The sequence below is a fragment of the Fibroporia radiculosa genome (genome assembly GCF_000313525.1).
Source record: "Fibroporia radiculosa TFFH 294 genomic supercontigs, scaffold8592, whole genome shotgun sequence".
Classification (NCBI taxonomy): Eukaryota; Fungi; Basidiomycota; class Agaricomycetes; order Polyporales; family Fibroporiaceae; genus Fibroporia; species Fibroporia radiculosa.
Genome location: NW_012133457.1, coordinates 160,699 through 180,549, shown reverse-complemented (window position 1 = coordinate 180,549; position 19,851 = coordinate 160,699). Strand labels below are relative to the sequence as shown.

Genomic DNA, 19,851 nt, shown 5'->3' with positions numbered 1-19,851 from the left:
TGGTGGTGGTGCGCGCTGCTGGAAATTGCTGACGGGTCCTGAATAGCCAGTCTGCTGAGGCAGCAATGCACCTTGCTGCTGAGGAAATCCAGACTGCTGGGGCTGCTGAAAACCTGATGCACCGGGGTAACCTGTCTGCTGAGGTTGCTGGAACCCTACAGGCCGTTGGCCTGGAAAGCCAGTCGGCTGGGGCGCAATTCCTCCAGTAGGTTGAAACCCCTGTTGGAATTGCTGAGGATTGTACCCCGTTTGCATAGGATACTGATATCCTTGCCCCCACTGCGCCATGGCCGTAAGTGCTGGCTGTTGATTATGAGTGACGATGGAGAGAAATGAAGTCAAGGGATGAGTTGGCGCCCGCTACGTCTGCGCATCCGGGAAACTGCGGCGTTCAGATACGGCAACTCTGGTGTAATAGCATAGTCCCACTAGCAGTCTCTAACATTGAAGCATATATACTCCAAGGCTTCATACATCGGAAGGTATATTCGCACAGCAATTAAATTTCTCAATATCACTATTTACATGCAAGCCCTGAAGCAGGGTTGGGCCAGGGTACGTTACAAAACCTCCAGGCCATCGTACCAAAACTGTAAACAAAACACGTCAGACAGACCAAACAACAGCTTTGAAGAAAACAAGTCAGAGAACCGCGTCTCGACAAGCGCAACTCCCCTTGCGGGGAGAGCTCTCAGACGGCACTTCCTAATTGCATTCGGTTTGAAATCATCCGCTACCAGAAAGGTACCCAATCGCGAAATATAACTACTTACCTCAAAACATACAAGAGCTATCTACAGCCATGAAATATGCGGGCACATATATTACATCCGATACTCAAGTGAACAATGAGACCTATAATGAAAGGTGTCAGGACAACTTCAAGATAAAACACGATGTAATACAGTCAGAGGTGCAACAATGGTTTGGCTATGTGCTCTGCCTTCTCGTCACAGCTTTAACAGAGCTACGACTGGGGCGGCAGCGATATCATCCCTTTTTGCCATGCCGAAGAAGACACTCACATGAAAGCAACAACCAGAAACTCTCAGTACACCCACAAACGGATAACGCAACTCGGAAGAAGCGAAAGAAAATGAGAAAGACACGATGCAGGCGGGAAAGACCCTGGTAGGCTGTAGCGGCAATTTTATACGCACCAGCAATATCACGTGGCAGGAATCTGCGATTTGGGCGCCTAGGGATCCCTGGTCGGTGGTGGCACAACTCGTTCATGACCACACACCGCGGTGCCGTTATGGATACTTCAACGGATCCTCTTCTTGCTTTGCGTCAGGCAATAAAGGCTCGTGCGAAAATTACATATGCTGCTGGATCAGAAGACACTAGTTCTCTTGCTTCAGCTACCCACATTGTCCTTCCCCCAGCTCTCTCCATATCCAAGTCTGCTTCAACACGCCTGCGCAGGCCTGGCGCTTCATCCACAAATCCTGCAACAAATCCCCAGGAGTTCTTTTCCTTTGAGGCAGTATACCTGGCATGGCTCTTGCGAGAGTCTTCTGGCGCCGAATACATGAAACAGGCCAGAGAGAATGGCCTTGCAGTTGGCTTCGTGAGTGTAACGGAGCGGAAGAATGTTGTAGACTGGTTGGAGGGGAAGATTACTGATCTCGATGATATTGTGTCCATGAATAGTCAGTATTAAGTGCCCACCTGGTCGTGTATGAAAACTCATCCAGCTTGTGTGTGCTTCGCAGACGAATCAACGACTCCACCAGGTACACCCCCTCAACTCAAGTCCGGGTCTGCTCTCCCCACCACCCCACTTATTTCGAAGGCTGGCGATACGTCGAGTCCTCTCAAGCGCCGTTACCTTGCGGATCCGGCTGACATAGAGGTTGTCAAGAAGATCAAGCAAAATGAGATTGAACTACAAGACAGGACCACGGTGCTACGGGGCGTCAAACCGAATGTGCGTGATGATGTTGTTTAGAGATATCACATTCTAATTGTCTGTATCTAGAACTTTTTGACTGTGCGGAGTACATATACAGAAAAGCTCAAGAAACTTAAAGAAGCAGGCAAAGGCGGGGCCTCTACCGCATTAGCATCCACTCCAGGTATACACGACGTCTCAGCTGTGGCCTTGTGTGACTTATTCCCACATTTACAGATCCAAAATTACAAGCACGCAAACCTAGTACGTCGTACTCCAGATTGCTTGTCTTTGCTATGGATCTTACCGGGCTGCCAAATTGCAGAGAACCTCTATCCCATCATCATGATATCCTCGTCGCCCACCGCATTAGTCACGATGCATAATGTCAAACGCTTCCTTCAGGAGGCTGTTTTCGAGCCCTCGCAGGATGCGCGTGCGCGTGCGTTGGCTGATGGAAACGCAAAGCCAGAAGATCTCATCCCCATTTATCGTAAGCGAACAACGATAGACACGTCCGGCCGTGAGACAGAGATCAATGCACGGTATGTTTCTGGCACATCGCGTGTTGCGACTTTTGACGGACGTGGACGATGGTACGAAGCTATTACGTGGTGGATAGTACAGAGGCGCTCGCGAAATTCGGAGCAGATCCTTGGGACCGTGTTGTCTGCGTCATGACTACCGGTCAGGCGTGGCAATTCAGGTCATACAAATGGAGCGAACCAAAAACTTTATTCCATCATGGTAGGCATATCTTCACCGTCTCGGTATTGCGTTTTGCACAATTGATGGGTGCCTGCAGTAAAGGGAATTTATGTTTCTTGGACGAATGATCCACCGAATACCAAGATCAAGGATTGGAATGTTACCGAGCTGAAGGTCCGTAGCCAACAGTGACGCTGGCAATGTATCTGAAATATCCTGCCTCAGATTGATCAACATCGGCGGCATGTTGACAAGTCAGTGGTTGCACATTTTTGGAAGACCCTGGACACTTGGACAACCACGAACAAGCCTTGGTTGTTGCAAGGATAAGTTCTCGGACATACTGACAGGAATTATTCCTACCCATTTGATATGTATTTTATCGCTTGTCTGCTGTTGTATCTTAATTCCATGCATAGATTTGACTAGTATAAGCAATCTTCTGTGATCATTTGGAACCTTGAACTCGTTGCCACACCAAGAGATGCCGATTCCAAACTAATAAAGGCATATTAAACAGCCCTACTGACGCCCGGATAATCCCTTTACCTGCTGAAGCCGATCGTCTAATAATCGTAACACTGTCCTAAGACCGAGTAGAACCCCTTCGTCCGGACCGTGGCCGGGTGCTAATTGTGTGTGCGCAAAGTCGATGAGCTTGACGACAAATGGGGGACCAATGGGCTTCTCATTGCCCTCGTCATTATCCTCATCGCTGTTCTCATCGCCGCCCCCATCGCTGTCCTCATCGTTGTTGTCCTCATCGTTGTTGTCCTCATCGTTGTTGTCCTCATCGTTGTTGTCCTCATCGTTATCACCGTTGTCCTCCTCGTCTCTGTTGTAACTGTCGCTTTCCTCCTGCTGTTCTTTTAAAATTTGCAACCCCTCGCTCGCACGCTCCCATTCAGCTTCGTAGAGGATAAGAAGACTCCCTCCAACCATTCTCATCTCCGTACCGGCAACAGCAGTGTATATCTCCTCAATCTCCAATCTGATCTGTGACAACATGTCCTGCAATATTTCTGATGGTAGGCCAGTCCCGGAGTTGGTAGCCTGATCACTGGATAAATCGGCAAAGGCGGATAGGCATGGAGCTGTATTCGATGCCAAAGGAAAAAACCGCACAATGCCATCTAGGAGGTCAGAAGGTTTGAGAGACTTTCCATACGCTCTATCAACCATTACTGGCTTATTGGTTGCCAAGTTGTATACCTACGGGTGTGGGCGTCATTAGAAATACATAATCTGTGTAGGATGGACGGTACCTGGCATCCTGTCAGCCGCATACCCGTCTCGGCGGATGTAGTGTCTCTAGCAGCTTTCTCCATCCGTGCGCGCTTTGCTGGTGACGCATCATCGTCATATAACACGGTGCCAAGCTTGATGTCGATGATGTTCGGTTTTGAGAACGTGTAAGATAGATTTTCAAGGACAATCGACTGTGCTCGGTGCAACAAAATCAGAGGTAGGTGCACTTGTTCTTTCATTTATATGATGATGTACTTATCTCTCTCGTCTTCTGAAATGTCAGTCAACGGTTGGATTGCACTCGGGTCGATGCCGTCGACCCCGCCACCGGCGGCAAGCTGTCCCTCTAACCTGAGAATCCCATAGAAGTCGGACACAAAAGGGCGAAGCAAACTTAGTCCTGGATCCGACGCAATAGCTTGGTAGAACGCGACCTCTTTGGGAAGGGCGGGTTTAATCAGGAGTGATCCATCCTGGGTGATCATCAAGCCAGGATGACCGCCGACTTGACACGCCAAACGAGTCGTCCCGCCAGCCAACACCGACATTTTGCAGTCCACTGAGTTCCAGGGTTGTCGTCGATCGAAGTGTTCCGCTAATGAAGAAGTTGAGCTAGCGACCCGAATGGCACACATTCAACTGAAAGTACAAGTGGCCACTTTGAAGAATAATCGAGATGCAACGGCGCCTGTTTGGGTAACTCTGGCTCCAGACGTACACAACTGCAACTCACACTCATTCCACAATGTCACCCCAGCAACTCCTCCTTAACCACAGCGAGAACGTATACCTCGCAGTTACAGTCAATCCTACATCCCGCTTCTTCCAGAGCCCAGATGCTCTCGCCGCCCACTCTGCCCTTACTTATATTGGGAATGTCGGTCAATTGCAAGACGTTCAATTGCTCAGCGTGGCCCGCGAGAGCTGGCCAAGAGTGCAAGGCGACGTACTTGCAACCTTAAATGGCTTGGACGGCGTTAGGAATGTTGAAGTCCAAGGCCCTCCAAGGACCAGAGTTAAACGGGGAGGCGAGCTTTAGATTAGGACGAGTGAAGAATCAGTAAGTAGCGCTTCACAACTTTGCTTTGCCCACCCACTTCATTATCGATTTTACTTGGTGTGGGATATAGAGAGCGACATTCCTAGACATCCTTGTATAAAGCCTTTGTAAAAAAGCCTTCTCGACGTAGTGTTATCCTCACGACACGCCCCTTGTATTATATATTCATATTGAATGAGGCTCTTGGAGAAGAAAGTCTGTCGAATCCGGTATACAAATGGTGTGCGTCTAGAAAACCTCGAATCCAACCCTGAGTCGAGCCCATGAACCTAAAGTTCAATATCAAGGCGCTCAGTGCTCAGCCGCTCAGACTGTGACGAGGTTCGCCGGCAGCCCCTCGGCTAGCAGTGTCACTGCGTTTGAACAGGACTTGCACACATGCTTTGTACCTTCACACTCGCTCTATAGAACTATTACCTGCTCGAACTGATTCAGACGTGGATCTACCTATCTGCATTGACCATCTTTGACCGCTAATTTTCATGGCATCCGCCAAGATCGCCACCCTAGTCATTAGAGTGAGCTCGGAAATCTACTAGCATTGGAGCCTATGTCTTAATCTCATCAAGACGTTAGCCAAACCTATCAGCAATCAAATAAAAACACAAGCCAAGCAGTGCGCATCCTGTTTTGTTGTTGACGATGTCCACTGTTTTGCTCATGTTCCAAATGCCCTTTCCAGGCATGAGACATTTCGAACGTTCTGTGTAAGCCTTGCCCAGCGCATGTACAGGACGGAGATGCGGTTACGCACGAATCTACTTGGGGAACCTGCCAAACATGTCCGCCCTTTGTCTGAAACGAAGTACGTATGCATGTAACTTCCTTGATGCAAATCTTAACAGGGGTGGTTATAAAGAGCGATAGAGAATGGTGCTAATGCGCTCGCGGAAGGATTCCTCTTCGGAGTGGCATCATTGCTGATCATAGGGGAAACGTGGCGCTCGTCGCGCAATCAGTCAAAACGAAGAGATAGCGTAGATGACCAGTTGGAGGAGTTACAGACCAAATTACAACAGCTTACGGACAAGACAATGTCGCTGCAAGAAATGTTTGAGGAACGTTGGTCGGAGGAGAAGCAACGGTGCGTTCATCGTTCCCATGTCTTCCAAAATGGCACTCAATCTTTTTGTGGCTCTGGTTTATAGCAATGACGAGCTTAGTCGAATATTGGAACGCGTTGTTGAAATTGGACTCAGGGGCGGCTGGGCCGAATTTGAGGACACTCCATTGGCACTTCCCCGCATACGTCTTTCGCCTACACGCTCTTCTGAAGAGCCGACATCTTCGCCCAATGCCATGGACAACGCGACTACCGACCCTCTTGGTACTAGTTCTGACCCACCATCTTCTTCGAATCCAGGAGCTAGACTACGATGATACAAAACATATACTAATTCCGAATAGACAGCTTGCGTTTTGGTCATGGCTACCCTACTTCTGCAGCCTGTGCGGCAGTGCCCCATCAGGTTTTTAGTGACGACCTATGCTTTCGTAGCTGTGTCGTGCTTGTGTACCACGTTTCTATCGCACTGCTTTGTTTTTGCGGAAGCAGACAGAATGCCCTCATGTCGGATTTGCCTATCCGAGTACTGTCTGATGGACACAGTCATTGTTTCCACGCAACAAATTCTTCTCTGGTCCAGACGTCTGTATCAATCCTCGTCTCCACTGACCCTCATGGACTAACAGATACCTGTACTATGCTACCATGTGAGTGCATCCTGATTCTCTCGCATAGAAGGTGGATTTAAGCATCCGCTCCTTAATGGACCCACACGTACACGGTCCTATCTCCGAACACTTGGCCAGGTGACAATACGCGAAACTCTTGTATATTCTACCTTCTTGCCAGAGCCTGAAGTCTGTCCATATATCTGACATAAATTCCTATGCGATGGAAGAATATCAAACGCATGGGATTATACCTCTGCGTCTGCCTGGATGGCAGCTACGAGCTGGGATGGCCGGAATGATGCGAGCCACGCTAAGTATGCTGTGAAGTTCGACACTTTCGATTTCTCAGACATCGGTCCGAATTACGGCACTCGCGTCATGGGTTAATGATCCAGCGGCTCAGTCTCGGGCGGGGTTCGCTGAAGGTTCACCGCATTGTAATCTTCGAAGCCCGACCGTCAAGAGCAGGCACACAGCATAAATCACTTGGTAAGCGAACTTCAGTTTGATTCATTCCATCGCCCCTCTTGTGCTAATTCGGTTTGCCAGGGGTCACACGGAGCAGAATGCTTCGATGTGATTTGATGCCGTTTGATTTTCGCACTCTGCGCGTTATCACGCTGGCGTTGAGCCTCGGAAGTGCCGCGAATGCTGTCATTCGCCCGCTGTTCGACGTAGCGCGGGTCTGAACGTCGGGCGCGGATGGGAACGAAGCCGCAGAATTGGGTTTGGCTGTACACCTCTTCCAAAGTTTGCGTTCCTCAGCCCCTCCCTACTCGTGTTTTCATCGTGTCTACCTGCAAGGTTCTGTCTCGTCTTTCCATACCTGCAACAACGCACGACGTGCAGCTTGAGTCAATTAAATCGTAGGTGCTCTCGTCAGCCACGCCGGCGTGTGCACCGCCATGGCCGCTGCAGTGGAGTCTACGCCGACAGCGCAACATGACTGCGACCGAAACAATAAATAAGCCAGTCATGAAAATCGGCCGGTTTGTCAACGTGCATGTCGCAGTCGACTGATCAGCCTCAATCGGCCATAGAATGGGCCGATTGTTATCCAGTGTCATCAGCTAACGTTCAGCCAAGTGCGAACCATGTACGTCTAGTTACAACACTTGCGCTTCAGCGACTGATAACTCTTGAGAAGGCTATCAGCTCAGCCTCACAATCGCATTTCGAGGAGCTTGTACGTATCGTTTGACAAGTGGGCTGCCAGCTACGCATTAATTGTTATTGTAGATTCCTGCCACAGGCTATGGGCAGTCATGGGGAGGGCAGGGAGTTCCGGGTCCGACGTGTCAGTGGTATCCATATTCCCATCCTCCGCCAATCCTCGATGAAGTTTGTGGTTCAAATGAGACGGCTTCTACGATTGGAGTTGTGACGAGCAGTACTAGTAAAGATTCTTCGCCCACGAGCTTCGAAACTCCACGGCACGCCGAGGTCCTCAGGCGTACACGAGTGCCTCAGACAATCGAAGTCGCTGGACATAACCACCACTACTCCCCAGTCGAATTCACGTCACGAGGATTTCCTGGAATACGCGTTTCCGAGGCCTTGGGGAACTCTCTTGTCCTCGATGGCAGCGACGATCGTGTATTTGAAACTACAGGGCTGCGCCAGTTTCGTCTCGTCGTGGCTGTATGTCTTTTTCAGTCCTTTAGCTGGACCTGATTATGCTCAAACTCATTCGTATTTGAAAGTGGCCAGGATATGCGCACATGGGCACCTACATCCACGTGCAAGATAGGAATGGGTTCATTAAACGAAACCGACTCGCCGTCTTGATCTGCGTCCATCTAGCCCGTTTTGCAGACAGAGCATCCGTAAGTAGCCGCCAGAGTGGGTCTCATCAGCATATTCTCACTGCTGAGTGCAGCGCAATACTCCAGGAGAGGAGCAGTGGAAAATTACGGACCGCCAAAGCTTTATCGACAGTATTTGGCTCTTGTCGGTCCATCCTGCCAAGCGTAATATCTGGCTGGCTGAGATCGAGATTCGAGTATAGTTCTACCTAATGATTACTTCCGACACGCTCGGAAATTCGGTCTGGCTTTCGTTCTTTATTTGTATTATTGGCGTTTGTAACATTGTCATTTGATTCGTCCGAGTCTATCTTCGTTTACTGTACATACCACTGCTACATTTACTCACGACCCTGCATATATTCTGGTAATAATCCAGCGGATTCTATTCAAGCCGATGATCGCGATGCTTTATCTTCACTCTGAAGTCTAGGCAGCTTCAGTTCAAGGCCGAGGACCCGGCGCTGCAACTTGGTGCAAGCGAAGTAAATACGGTCACGTGACCGCGTTTAATTGACGCTTCCCACTGCGCAAATAACCTTACAAACGCCCCTCCCGGCATAAGGAGCTTATCGTACAACTCGGACATACATTGATGTTGAACATCGTGGACCAGGATGAATACGATGGGACATCAGACCACGTTCTAACCCAAACTCATGATGATCAGCCAGATATCCGATGATAATAATGTCCACTAACACAACGGCACAATATGAACGAAGATCTAGCGACGGGGCGACTACGGGAGACAACAAACCGAGGATATGAAACGGATACGAGAGGGACAACGCAAGGAACGGCTATGACGTGATACCAAGCGCCGCGAGCTCCTTGCGGATTTCCACTTCCGTATCTATCTTCTTCACCTGCGTGGCCTCCAATCGCTCCCCCTTCTTGGCCTTCTCCTTGAGCTCCTCAATGGCTTTGAGCTGCGAGGACGTATATCAGACCCAGCCGTCTGGGATGAATCACGACTACATACCTTTTTGTTTAGATTGCGAACCTTCTTGGCCGTGGGATCCAAGTTGGCAGCATCGACGCTGGGAGTGGGTGGAACAGAAGTATTAACAGGACTCAGAGGCGCCGCCTCTGGGGCCCCGTTGATGTGGATATCAATCGACGGTCGAGGAGTGTCCTCTCCACCCTCCTTGTCCTTCTTACCACCCTTCCGCTTGCGCCCCCTCCGATCTGGATCAGCCCCGTTACGAACAGGCGACGGCGATGTAGGGGCACCTGGGACATGTCGGCGACCGTTTGTGTTCACACGTCCCGGCGCGGGGCTGCGACTATAACGGCCATTAGGTGTCGAGGGCGCACTCGAGGAATTTTCGTCACGCTTGTAGGCAGAAGATGCTTCTAGACCGCGGGCACCAGGCGGACGATACGCCCCAGCAGGTCTCGTGGGTGCAGGCTTCGCAACCGCGGCAAGCTCCAGAACACTAGACGCCGGCGCCGGAGACGGCGGGATGTTCTGCGGGAAGGGAGGTGCAGCGTCGACGGGTGTGGGTCGCCATGACGCCTGGTATAATTCATCGATAAGATGAACATGTACCAGAGGACCCGTGCAGTGCCAAATTTTAATGCCGTTATCCACTCGTAGCCGTGGGGACAGTGTCGCGGTGAGGAGGAATCGGCCGTCCGGTGACCATTCACAGTGAGACGTATTCGATGCATCGATGCTCGTAACTTTGGCCAGCGTTCGACGATCATAGATGTCGACCTTGCCAGCGAGATTACCAAATCCGGCCATTGCAAGGAGCCGTCCCTGTGGGTTAAATGAAGTGAAGTTGCAGAAAGCGGTGCCAAAATCATGGAGTGTTCGGGCTCGTTGGTCAAAAAGCATCGCCTTCGCAGGCATAACTAGCAGGAATAGCGAAATGAAAAGGCAGTCCAATTGTAGAAAAAAGGAATGACTCACACCCATAGATCACAGAAAACTCTTTCGAGTTTGGACTCCATGTAAAGTCATGGACGGGACCTTCCTTGTCAAGCGTGATGCGACAGTCAAAATTACCCGCGGCGCTCAAGATGCAGAACCCGCCAGTTTCTCCATAATAGCTCTTGTTCGCCTGATCCACCTCCGTCTGCGTCAAGACCAATACCTGCGTGCCAAGAGTGTTCCACTTGATCTGCGACTTATCAGCTTTGAAGAACATTTTCTGACATGTAGGTGGTGCATTGAGGCCCATGAGACTGTAGATCTTCACGCTTGCAGGCGCTCCCTTCAAGACACTCAGTTACCTTCTGCATAAGTGTGGAGCGCCACATACATTTTTCCCAGCAACAAAAATTGCAACGGAAGGGTTGAGTCCCGGGCTCAACACGACACTCGTTGCACCTTCCACTTTGAGCTTGTCCACAACGCCGCTTGACCATTCTGCAGGACGGAATACTTGTATTTCCTGACCTACCAGCCGAATCGCGTGGGATTCAGAAATGGTGTACTGCAGATCCCACTCCTCTTGTGATTTCTGCGTGAATGCCACAAGTTCCTCTCCAGTCGAGACGGAAAAGACCCTCAAGTTCTTGTGTTGGGCTCCATCCTCGAGCTTGACTGGCCGTTCCCAAGTCGAAAAGTAAGTGCCTCGCGGGGAGAAATTGATCTCGACAATGTTCGGGAGCGGAAGCTCTTGGAGCAGCTGCGCATTCTCTGCCTGGAAGATCCGAACACAAGATGGGACAGCATATGCATACAGGCGACCGTCGGGGCTGTAGCGGTACGTGCGAGCTGGCACATCGGGCACTTGGAATCCGTCTAACGATTCGTAATTTGGTGTACCACCAACTAGGCCGAGAACCTTTTGACCACGGTCTGTCGGAGCGGTTAGATGATGGCGACAAAGAGGGCAGAGAGCAACTGACATGCATACTGCTGCGAGAGCGAGGAGGTCATTGTGGACACTGAAGAGGGGAAAGGGAGGATGAAGCAAGTGAATGCTTCACGGGGAAGTCGGAGGACGTGGACGTCGGTGGAGGAGTGTGATGAGCTCGAGGACCGCTGCACCTGCAGAAAATCGATCTTCCAGTTACGTAAGATCCCATCTCAATTGAGGCGTGGGAGCATCGCTTATTAGCCGCGCAGCAGTTGCCGGCCCCGCGCAGCCGTCTATAAGACACGTTGATTAGACTTGCGATTGTTCTCTGAGAATGTTTGCATACAGTGCCCTGAGTCTCCCCAATGCTCTGCAGTACCTCCTAGCATCACTGCTGTGGCAGAAGACGCCGCTCGTGGAGTCCCCATCCCTGCGGTTTGAGCTTCGTCATGAACATGGCCTGTCCCAGTCGGCACGCCCTGTATTCTCTGATGTTCGGTCTCCTGTCGAACTCGCACCGCAAGAGTACACTTTGAATACTCGTCCACTGCAAATTTACAAGCCGACTTTGCACGCCAATCTTTCGAGTGATCAGATTCGTGGGCTTTCTTTCGTCCCATGGAATGCATTAGACACAGAGGGGCCAGATGTCCGTGACAGGGAGACGCTTCTCATGCTTGCGAAGATGGCGAACAACGCATATCAAGAGCCAGCAGACAAAGAGTGGTACCATATTGGCTCAGACTGGAATTCTGTATGTTTCCTTGCCTTGCTTCTTCCGGAAAGTCTCAGTTGACGGCTTCCAGAGCTACCCATTTGGCTGGGAGCCTAATGCGGATGGGTTGCGTGGTCATATCTTTGCAACACCAGATAACTCGACTGTTGTGATCACGGTCAAAGGCACCGACACTGGATGGCTCACAGGCGGAGGTGGCCCGACCGTACGGAGAGACAAGCTGAATGATAATCTGCTATTTTCATGTTGCTGCTCTAAAGTTGGACCTACTTGGTCCCCAGTATGCGATTGTCATGAAGGTGGTTACAAGTGTGATCAAGGTTGTTTGGAGAGGAGCCTTGTGGGAGAGAGTTTATTCTATTCAGTCGGCATAGTAAGACGAGTACGTCACTGCTTCTCGTGCACCTCACTTATTACAAATTAGAATCTCTATTACAACGTCTCGTACATGTATCCAAGTGCTGACATATGGCTTGTCGGTGCGTTGTATTTGCAGGTCCCGACTGCGTTATCACTAAATCTTTCTAGGCCACTCCCTTGGAGGATCGCTGGCTTCCCTCATTGGTGTCACATTTGGTGCCCCGGTGGTCGCGTTTGAGGCACCTGCAGAGAAGCTCGCCGCACAAAGATTGCATTTACCATCTCCTGTAAGGGTATGAATATTGCTCACAACGTTTTCTGACAAATATCCAGCCTTCTACTCAACATGTCACCCACGTGTATCATACTGCTGATCCTATACCCATGGGAGTATGCAATGGCGTCTCATCTGCATGTGCAATTGGAGGCTACGCCATGGAAACTCGGTGCGTTCGGACTGCGCTGCTCACAGCCGATGAGTCGATGATTGAAATCCGATTCCCCAGCTGCCATTTAGGTAATATTATTCGCTATGATACCGTGTCGAAGTTGGGCTGGGGAGTGAGCGTGCGCAATCACGGTATCAGAGTGATTGTCGATATGCTCTCAGCCGAGTGGGACAGTGACAACCCCGGTGCCGTTCCTGATCTGTTTGAAGAAGAGGATTGTGTAGTAAGTCCAAAATCAGACTTTTATTCCCTCTGCTCTATTACTTACACTCATTGTAGGACTGCTTTAATTGGGAGTTTGGTCACTTTCGAAACGCTTCTGTTGCCGCTTGTGCTGACAACGTGTAGTCTACGAATCTTTTGTCTCGTCCTGTATGGTGAGTTTCATACAAGGAACATAATTATGAGCAATATCATTGGACGCCAAGAAGTTACCGCAGCAAACAACGAGGGAAGGGATGGCCGGATCGTGCGGGTGGGTCACGTGTCAATAAAAGCAGCATCGAACCACCTTTGCTCCAACGCTACTGCGCCGGACCCTTGTTACAGTAGATGCCTTGAACGTTTGAACTCGTATTCCTCAGTCTTGCAGCCTGGTCGCTCCCAGTGCGACTACATAAAATCCGTCATTTTGAGTCTGTCATCGCTTGTATCCCTTAGTCTCTACCATGCCTCAAGTGCCCTCCGTCTCGCCTGCGACTGGGCACCCCGTTCCTCCCCACTTCATTCACACGACCGACAGCCAATTCGTCGACAACGCTGGCCGTACTTTGTTACTTCGCGGTGTTAACCTATCTGGTGCAGACAAGGCACCTCTGAATAAACCATCTGAATTAAGGGATGATTTCTGGGAGTGCGGCGAGGAAGGCCGGGGTAGCTTCGTGGGTAGACCCCTCAACCTTGATGATGGTTCCGCGGATGTGCACCTCGCTCGATTAAGAGGATGGGGTTTCAATATGCTGAGATATGTTGTGACATGGGAGTCTCTAGAACATGCTGGACCGTGAGCTTGATTGTGCTACCGTGCTGTTATCTTCTAACGACTTGGCAGCGGACAGTATGATGATGAGTTCATGGATTATGTTGTGCGCGTCCTGCGCAAGTGTAAAGAGTATGATTTTAAGGTCTATATGGACCCCCATCAAGACATCGTGCGTTTGCAACTTCCGTGGATACTGTCCATGCTGATAGAATATTTCTGGTGCAGTGGTCTCGATTCTCTGGAGGTTCTGGAGCTCCATACTGGACGCTGCCTGCATGCGGATTTGAGCCGCGCAATTTTACTGCTACTCAAGCAGCTATTATCCATTGCGAATATCCTACAGCCTCGGCCTCAGACCCTTCCAAATTACCTGCCATGATTTGGAGTACGAACTACGGCCGGCTTGCCTCCCAGACACTTTTCACGCTTTTCTTCGCTGGTCGAAAGTTTGCGCCGAAGTGTATCATCGATGGTCAAAATATTCAGGATTATCTCCAATCACACTATATTGCTGCGTTTGGTGCACTTGCCGATCGTATCCGTGACGCCGGAGACTTGCTGGACGAGTGTGTAATTGGATGGGATAGCATGAATGAGCCCTTTGCAGGGTTCTGTGGGTATGAAGACCTCAATACTGTTCCTACGAAACAAACGTCTACCTTCAAGAAGGGTACCTTCCCCTCACCCGTGCAGTCCTTCCGGCTTGGAATGGGCCAAGCGCAGACAGTCGATAGCTGGAAGTTCGGGTCAATGGGTCCTCAGCATGATGGTCAGGTCACGGTTGATCCACAGGGTGTCAGAGTGTGGACGGATCCTCGAGCCGAAATCGATGGCGTGCATCCACGCTGGGGGTGGCGTCGTGATCCCGGCTGGGAGCTAGGGACGTGTATCTGGGCATTGCACGACGTGTGGGATGTCGAGACTGGCGGGGTTCTGGTACCTGACTACTTCAAAGCTCCGTCGTCGACTGACGGATCTCCTCGGAACGCATATTTCATTGAGACGCACTGGCTGGCACATTGGAAGAAATTCGCTGCACGAATACGACAATCACATCCGGAGTCGATCATGTTCATCGCACCACCTGTGTTTGACGAACCACCACCTATCCCCGATAAACACCTCCAGGGACGTTGCTGTTATTCTGCCCATTATTATGATGGGCTCACACTCGTCACCCGTCATTGGAGTTGGTTCAACGCTGACGCGCTTGGATTGTTGAGGGGAAAATATTCCTCGACGCTTCCTGCCGTCAAGATTGGTGAGAGCGCCATTAGGAAGTCACTTCAGCAGCAGTTGGGTATGTTCAAGGAGGATGCACCTATCTTAGGCTCGTACCCAACTATTATCGGGGAGATCGGCATTCCATATGATATGGACGGGAGGAAGGCTTACGGATACACAGACGATGGCAAATACAAGGGTGACTATTCAAGCCAGCAGAAGGCATTAGACGCAAGCCTCAATGCGGCGGACGGGCCAAATGCGCTGAATTACACTATCTGGAACTACTGCCCTGATAACTCACATCGATGGGGAGATGGATGGAATCTGGAGGACCTCAGCATTTGGAGTCCCGACGACCTGCGGTCGACCAGTAAATACAAAATGGAGATGAGTGACGCATCTAGTGCGATGTTGCTGAATAACTCCACGGTTGATCGGGCTGCGGCAGCATCGACGTTATCGATCAATACTCTGACGGTCGATACTGAAGCAATAGTCGACGAGACTGTCAAGGCCAGCACAGACATCACTTCGTTCTCTAGGTGGGAGAACAGCTACGACTTTTTGACTGATGGTACTCGGGCTGCCAAAGCGTTTTCTCGACCATTCCCTGTTGCGACGGTTGGCGTTCCCAAGGACATCCAGTTCAACATTGCGAAGGCGGAGTTCAAGTACACCGTCCGTGTGCGGGCAGAAGATGCGCCTCAGTCTGCACGGCTCTGCACGTCGAGTGCAGACGTAGAGCCACAAGAGCTTCCCACCGAGATTTTTGTCCCCATTGTACACTACGCGGCCGACAAGCTCCTCACGCGCTTTGCGGAAGAACAGCAGTGCGAAACTCCTTCGACCCTCACACCAGACGAGTTGTTCTTCAAGCAGCCGAACGTGGATATGCCACGCGAAGACCCCTTTGCGCCGAGCCTTCTTCGAGCTGCTTCTGTCAAACTTTTGGAGTCTTTGCCGTTGGCACTCAACGTCACCGTGTCGGGAGGCCGATGGGCAGTGGACGGACAAACGTTGCGGTGGTGGTATCCCGTACCAGCTCCCGGCGAGCCGGAGCGCGAGTACACTATCACTATTAAACGGGATGGTGGGGCTATCAAAACGGCGGAAGAAGAACTTGCCCACGCCGGGGTATGGGAGCAATGGTGCGCTTGCGTCCGCGATTGCTGTCTGGTTATGTGATGCTTCTATCGTTTCGATCATTATGTACTTTCATACTACTATATGGATATTGATACCTGGACTACATGTGTACTATATAATGTCTCATGCTATGTATGTTTGGACTGTCCTTGCTTGTCAACTTATACGTGCAATCACTCTGGATCGGGTGCTTCGTTAAAGGATTGTATTGAGGAATGAGCACCGGCGGGTGTGACGACCATTTCGAAACCACTGACGGAGCTCGGTACGCGGGTGTTGACCTCCTGCCTAGGACCCAGGTGCATAAAAGGGTTCAAGCCTAGCTCGAAATGCGCTCCAGGAGTTTCCTCGACCCTCTGCTGCTCCGACCGTGTCATAGCTCTTCCGACCGGCCACTGGACCATGCCTGCCCACATTGGAAGCATTTTGAAGACGAGGCTGATGTCACTGCGGACGGAGATTTCGTTAAAATCCGTGACGGCGAAGGGAATGCTCAGAGCTCTGGATGCGACGACAGCCGGCTTCCACTCCATATAAGACGAGAGCCCCGCATTGCAGGCGATCATAGCGTCCGGAAGTTTCGAAGTCGGCTTCAAACCGACCCCATCCCAGAATTGCCCCCCCCCTAGAAAGTGAGATACGGATAACGCCGCCGCCGAGTGAGGCTGGAGCAGTGTATGCGTAGGGGTGCTTCTAGGATGCGAGGCAACCTGGTTTCTTCTTTGCTTCTTTGGGTAAGGGCGGCACGCCAGGTCCGAAGAAGACCAAATCAAGGTCGGTGTTGGGCAGCAAGAGCGCCAGTTCACCATAACTGCGACAGCGAAAGTTTGATTGTGAGTGTGTACAAACCCGTCGGATAGGAGACATACATAGGTAAGAAATCAAGCTCTTTTTCGGCGCCCAGATAATGGACAATTAGCTGTCGACGCTGCGACGGTATCTTTGAAGGCGCCAAGTGTAGTAGGTGGAGAAGCCTAAAGACAGTGAGCGGCCAATGCAGTAGAAGACATGACAGTGATTCAATCGGCAGTCCACGCCACCCGTAGCAGTTCTGCCATGTGTGCTCGAATTCCGCTGGGAGCGGTCTCGGCGGGGGTTGAGGGCTCTCACTAAAGTCAAGCCATGGAATATGCGCGCCAGGCAGGAGCCAGCCTTGGCGTTCACGTAAATGCTGGGTCTCTAAGAGCATAGAGCCAGAGATGTACTGCGTTCTGTCGTTGCAACACGGACGCTCGGTCCACCGACCAAAATTGCGGCCGGTCCCGGCGAGATTCAGAGAGGAACGGAGGATGAGAAACTCGAATGTTCCATCTTTTTGCTCGCGCACCCATGGGAATTGTTTTGCGATGGCTCGCATATCCGGGGCTTTCATCATTGAGTTCTGAAGGTTGGATGCCGAATTTAGAGACAATGCATTGAAGACGAGACAGAAGGACGCCCACCCTCAAATTAGGACATGTATTTCTATGGGGCTCCTCAACCCCTCGCGGAGTGACAACACCATTCCAGTCTCGCTTTGCACACTGAGTGGATAGTGTGTTCAGCAAACTAGCCTACGTGCAACAGCCAACTTCACTCACTGTGGCATTGCAGTACCTTACAGCTTTACAAGCTGAGCATTGGAGTGTTTTCTGCAACCAAAAGTTGTTAGTGGTAGAGGTCAGGAATCCGCGACCACTGGCAGTACTTTTCACATACTTCACCGGGCTCCTGCATTTTCCCGCATCCTGCACAACTTAAAGGAAGCAAATCGTCCTCTGGACTACCTGCTTCTAGCTTTTTGACCAGCGCGACAATGTGCTGGGAGTGGGGGCCATGCATCGCTATGGCCATACTTTCCAGCAAGATAGAGACCAGAGTCTACTAAGAGCGGGGAACGAAGTTCAAAGTATATATGGGAGCAAATAAGGCTTTGGCCTCGTGAATGATTACCTTAAGGCGGTTTAGACGAAGCGACAAATCGCACCAGCAAGTTGCCCAGAGCGGACTCCTTGCTTGTTAGCTTTGTGCATTTACTGACTGCAGTCACAAGTTCCCAACCAAGCCTTGACTACGATCCTGCGAATTGCTCTAGCGATCGATGATGCTTCATACACTTATCCTTAGCTACGACGTTAGTATACAGCGAAGACACGCGTTCTCAAAGTCCGTGGTATATACTATGTCTTCGGTATCTTTGTAACGTCCAAATTGAAGTCCTAGTTCTGATCCTCAATGAGCGACTTAGCTGCATTGAGATCCGCCTCGACCATTTCCTTCACGAGCGAATTGAAGTCAACTTTTCGCTTCCAGCCTAGCAGACGTTCAGCCTTGGCAGGATTGCCGAGCAACAGCCTGTACCGGTATCAGCAGGCTCGAGAAGCGCACGAAAGGAAACGAACGCACTCGACTTCGGCGGGACGGAAGTACATGGAGTCAACTTTAACGACGACCTTGCCAGTTTTGGAGTCTACGCCTTCCTCGGCCGTTCCAGACCCTCGCCATCTGTAGCGGAGACATTAGTCGAGATCCGCGACTGTAGCATTAAGGCTTACTTTATATCCATGCCAAGGATCCCAAAAGACTTCTCGACGAACTCACGGACGGGATGCGTCTCACCGGTTGCCAAGACAAAATCTTCCGGCTTTTCCTGCTGCAACATGCGCCACATACCCTCGACGTAATCGGCCGCTGCAACTATATCAATGGCTGATACGAGAGTTCGATGAATGACAACCTACCGTGCCCCCAGTCACGCTGTGCATCCAAGTTGCCCAGATAAAGGCATGATTGCTTCCCAAGAGCAATATCCGCTGCTGCTCGGGAGATCTTCCTCGTTACAAATGTTCTACCCCGCCTCGGACTCTCGTGATTGAACAGAATCCCGTTGCAAGCATACATCCCGTACGCCTCGCGATAATTGACTGTGATCCAGTACGCATAAAGCTTCGCGACACCATATGGCGAGCGTGGGTAGAAGGGAGTAGTTTCGCTCTGCGGCGTCTCCACGACTTTTCCGTACAGCTCTGAAGTAGATGCCTGGTAAAACCGTACGTGCTTTTCCAGTCCACATGTCCTGATCGCATCCAGGAGCCGCAGGGTTCCAAGCCCATCCACGTCTCCTGTGTACTCCGCCATCTCAAAGGACACTTTGACGTGCGACTGCGCGCCGAGGTTATATACCTCCGTGGGCTGCACCTGGGCGATAATGTACACGAGGTTGGTGCTGTCACTCAAGTCCCCATAATGCAACTTGAACTTGTTCGGACCTGCGGACTGTGAGATGCCAGGCGTAGATAGGAGCTAGAAGACGCACGCTCATGCTGGTCTTCGTATATGTGGTGCAGCCTGTTGGTGTTAAAACTGGAGGAACGACGCATGATCCCGTGAACTTCGTATCCTTTTGACAGCAACAGCTCCGTCCTGAGAAATAAGTGAAGAGTGAAATGAGAAACTTATATGCCAAAATCCATCACACGAGCGATCTCTGAACCTTAAGAACGGCCAGATCAGGGACGATACTTACAAATATGAACCATCCTGGCCGGTGATACCTGCATGCATGTATAAATGCTGTGACGATGAAAAGGTTGCTTGAAAGCGAGGGATAACTCACCAGAGATCAGCGCGACCTTGCGCTTGCGATATTCTTCGGGAGAGGGTAAATCAAGCTTGACGAGGGGTGAAAACGGGGCAGGTGCATCGGAGAATTGGGAAGACATGATAGTGGGCAGACAAGTGGGTCAAGAGGGGCGATCGTG

General features: G+C 50.9%; 8 protein-coding genes across 8 annotated transcripts; 4 read left to right on the top strand and 4 right to left on the bottom strand.

Moving 5' to 3' along the window:
* Positions 1-1,234: 1,234 nt before the first annotated feature.
* FIBRA_06746 (uncharacterized protein) lies at positions 1,235-2,935 on the top strand (the record flags this gene model as incomplete). Its single annotated transcript, XM_012328458.1, has 8 exons — positions 1,235-1,655; positions 1,719-1,933; positions 1,985-2,081; positions 2,135-2,161; positions 2,223-2,442; positions 2,502-2,644; positions 2,703-2,779; positions 2,831-2,935. 8 exons carry the CDS (start codon positions 1,235-1,237, stop codon positions 2,933-2,935), a joined length of 1,305 nt encoding a protein of 434 aa, XP_012183848.1.
* A 192-nt stretch (positions 2,936-3,127) lies between these two features.
* On the bottom strand, positions 3,128-4,401 carry FIBRA_06745 (uncharacterized protein; the record flags this gene model as incomplete). The annotated part of the gene is made up of 3 exons (XM_012328457.1): positions 3,128-3,817; positions 3,871-4,044; positions 4,174-4,401. The coding sequence occupies 3 exons, from the start codon at positions 4,399-4,401 to the stop codon at positions 3,128-3,130; spliced, it is 1,092 nt and encodes a 363-aa protein (XP_012183847.1).
* A 1,292-nt stretch (positions 4,402-5,693) lies between these two features.
* Positions 5,694-6,293, top strand: FIBRA_06744 (uncharacterized protein; the record flags this gene model as incomplete). Its single annotated transcript, XM_012328456.1, has 3 exons — positions 5,694-5,718; positions 5,781-5,997; positions 6,062-6,293. 3 exons carry the CDS (start codon positions 5,694-5,696, stop codon positions 6,291-6,293), a joined length of 474 nt encoding a protein of 157 aa, XP_012183846.1.
* A 2,905-nt stretch (positions 6,294-9,198) lies between these two features.
* Positions 9,199-11,291, bottom strand: FIBRA_06743 (uncharacterized protein; the record flags this gene model as incomplete). The annotated part of the gene is made up of 5 exons (XM_012328455.1): positions 9,199-9,327; positions 9,381-10,258; positions 10,317-10,620; positions 10,669-11,210; positions 11,261-11,291. 5 exons carry the CDS (start codon positions 11,289-11,291, stop codon positions 9,199-9,201), a joined length of 1,884 nt encoding a protein of 627 aa, XP_012183845.1.
* A 254-nt stretch (positions 11,292-11,545) lies between these two features.
* FIBRA_06742 (uncharacterized protein) lies at positions 11,546-13,104 on the top strand (the record flags this gene model as incomplete). The annotated part of the gene is made up of 8 exons (XM_012328454.1): positions 11,546-11,965; positions 12,018-12,152; positions 12,208-12,267; positions 12,372-12,426; positions 12,476-12,594; positions 12,641-12,753; positions 12,814-12,979; positions 13,036-13,104. The coding sequence occupies 8 exons, from the start codon at positions 11,546-11,548 to the stop codon at positions 13,102-13,104; spliced, it is 1,137 nt and encodes a 378-aa protein (XP_012183844.1).
* Positions 13,105-13,424: 320 nt separating this feature from the next.
* Positions 13,425-16,150, top strand: FIBRA_06741 (uncharacterized protein; the record flags this gene model as incomplete). Its single annotated transcript, XM_012328453.1, has 3 exons — positions 13,425-13,759; positions 13,808-13,907; positions 13,964-16,150. 3 exons carry the CDS (start codon positions 13,425-13,427, stop codon positions 16,148-16,150), a joined length of 2,622 nt encoding a protein of 873 aa, XP_012183843.1.
* Positions 16,151-16,284: 134 nt separating this feature from the next.
* On the bottom strand, positions 16,285-17,944 carry FIBRA_06740 (uncharacterized protein; the record flags this gene model as incomplete). Its single annotated transcript, XM_012328452.1, has 6 exons — positions 16,285-16,736; positions 16,822-16,922; positions 16,981-17,492; positions 17,554-17,634; positions 17,692-17,742; positions 17,810-17,944. 6 exons carry the CDS (start codon positions 17,942-17,944, stop codon positions 16,285-16,287), a joined length of 1,332 nt encoding a protein of 443 aa, XP_012183842.1.
* A 365-nt stretch (positions 17,945-18,309) lies between these two features.
* FIBRA_06739 (uncharacterized protein) lies at positions 18,310-19,812 on the bottom strand (the record flags this gene model as incomplete). The annotated part of the gene is made up of 7 exons (XM_012328451.1): positions 18,310-18,445; positions 18,497-18,595; positions 18,646-18,781; positions 18,832-19,359; positions 19,407-19,513; positions 19,617-19,644; positions 19,707-19,812. 7 exons carry the CDS (start codon positions 19,810-19,812, stop codon positions 18,310-18,312), a joined length of 1,140 nt encoding a protein of 379 aa, XP_012183841.1.
* Positions 19,813-19,851: the final 39 nt, after the last annotated feature.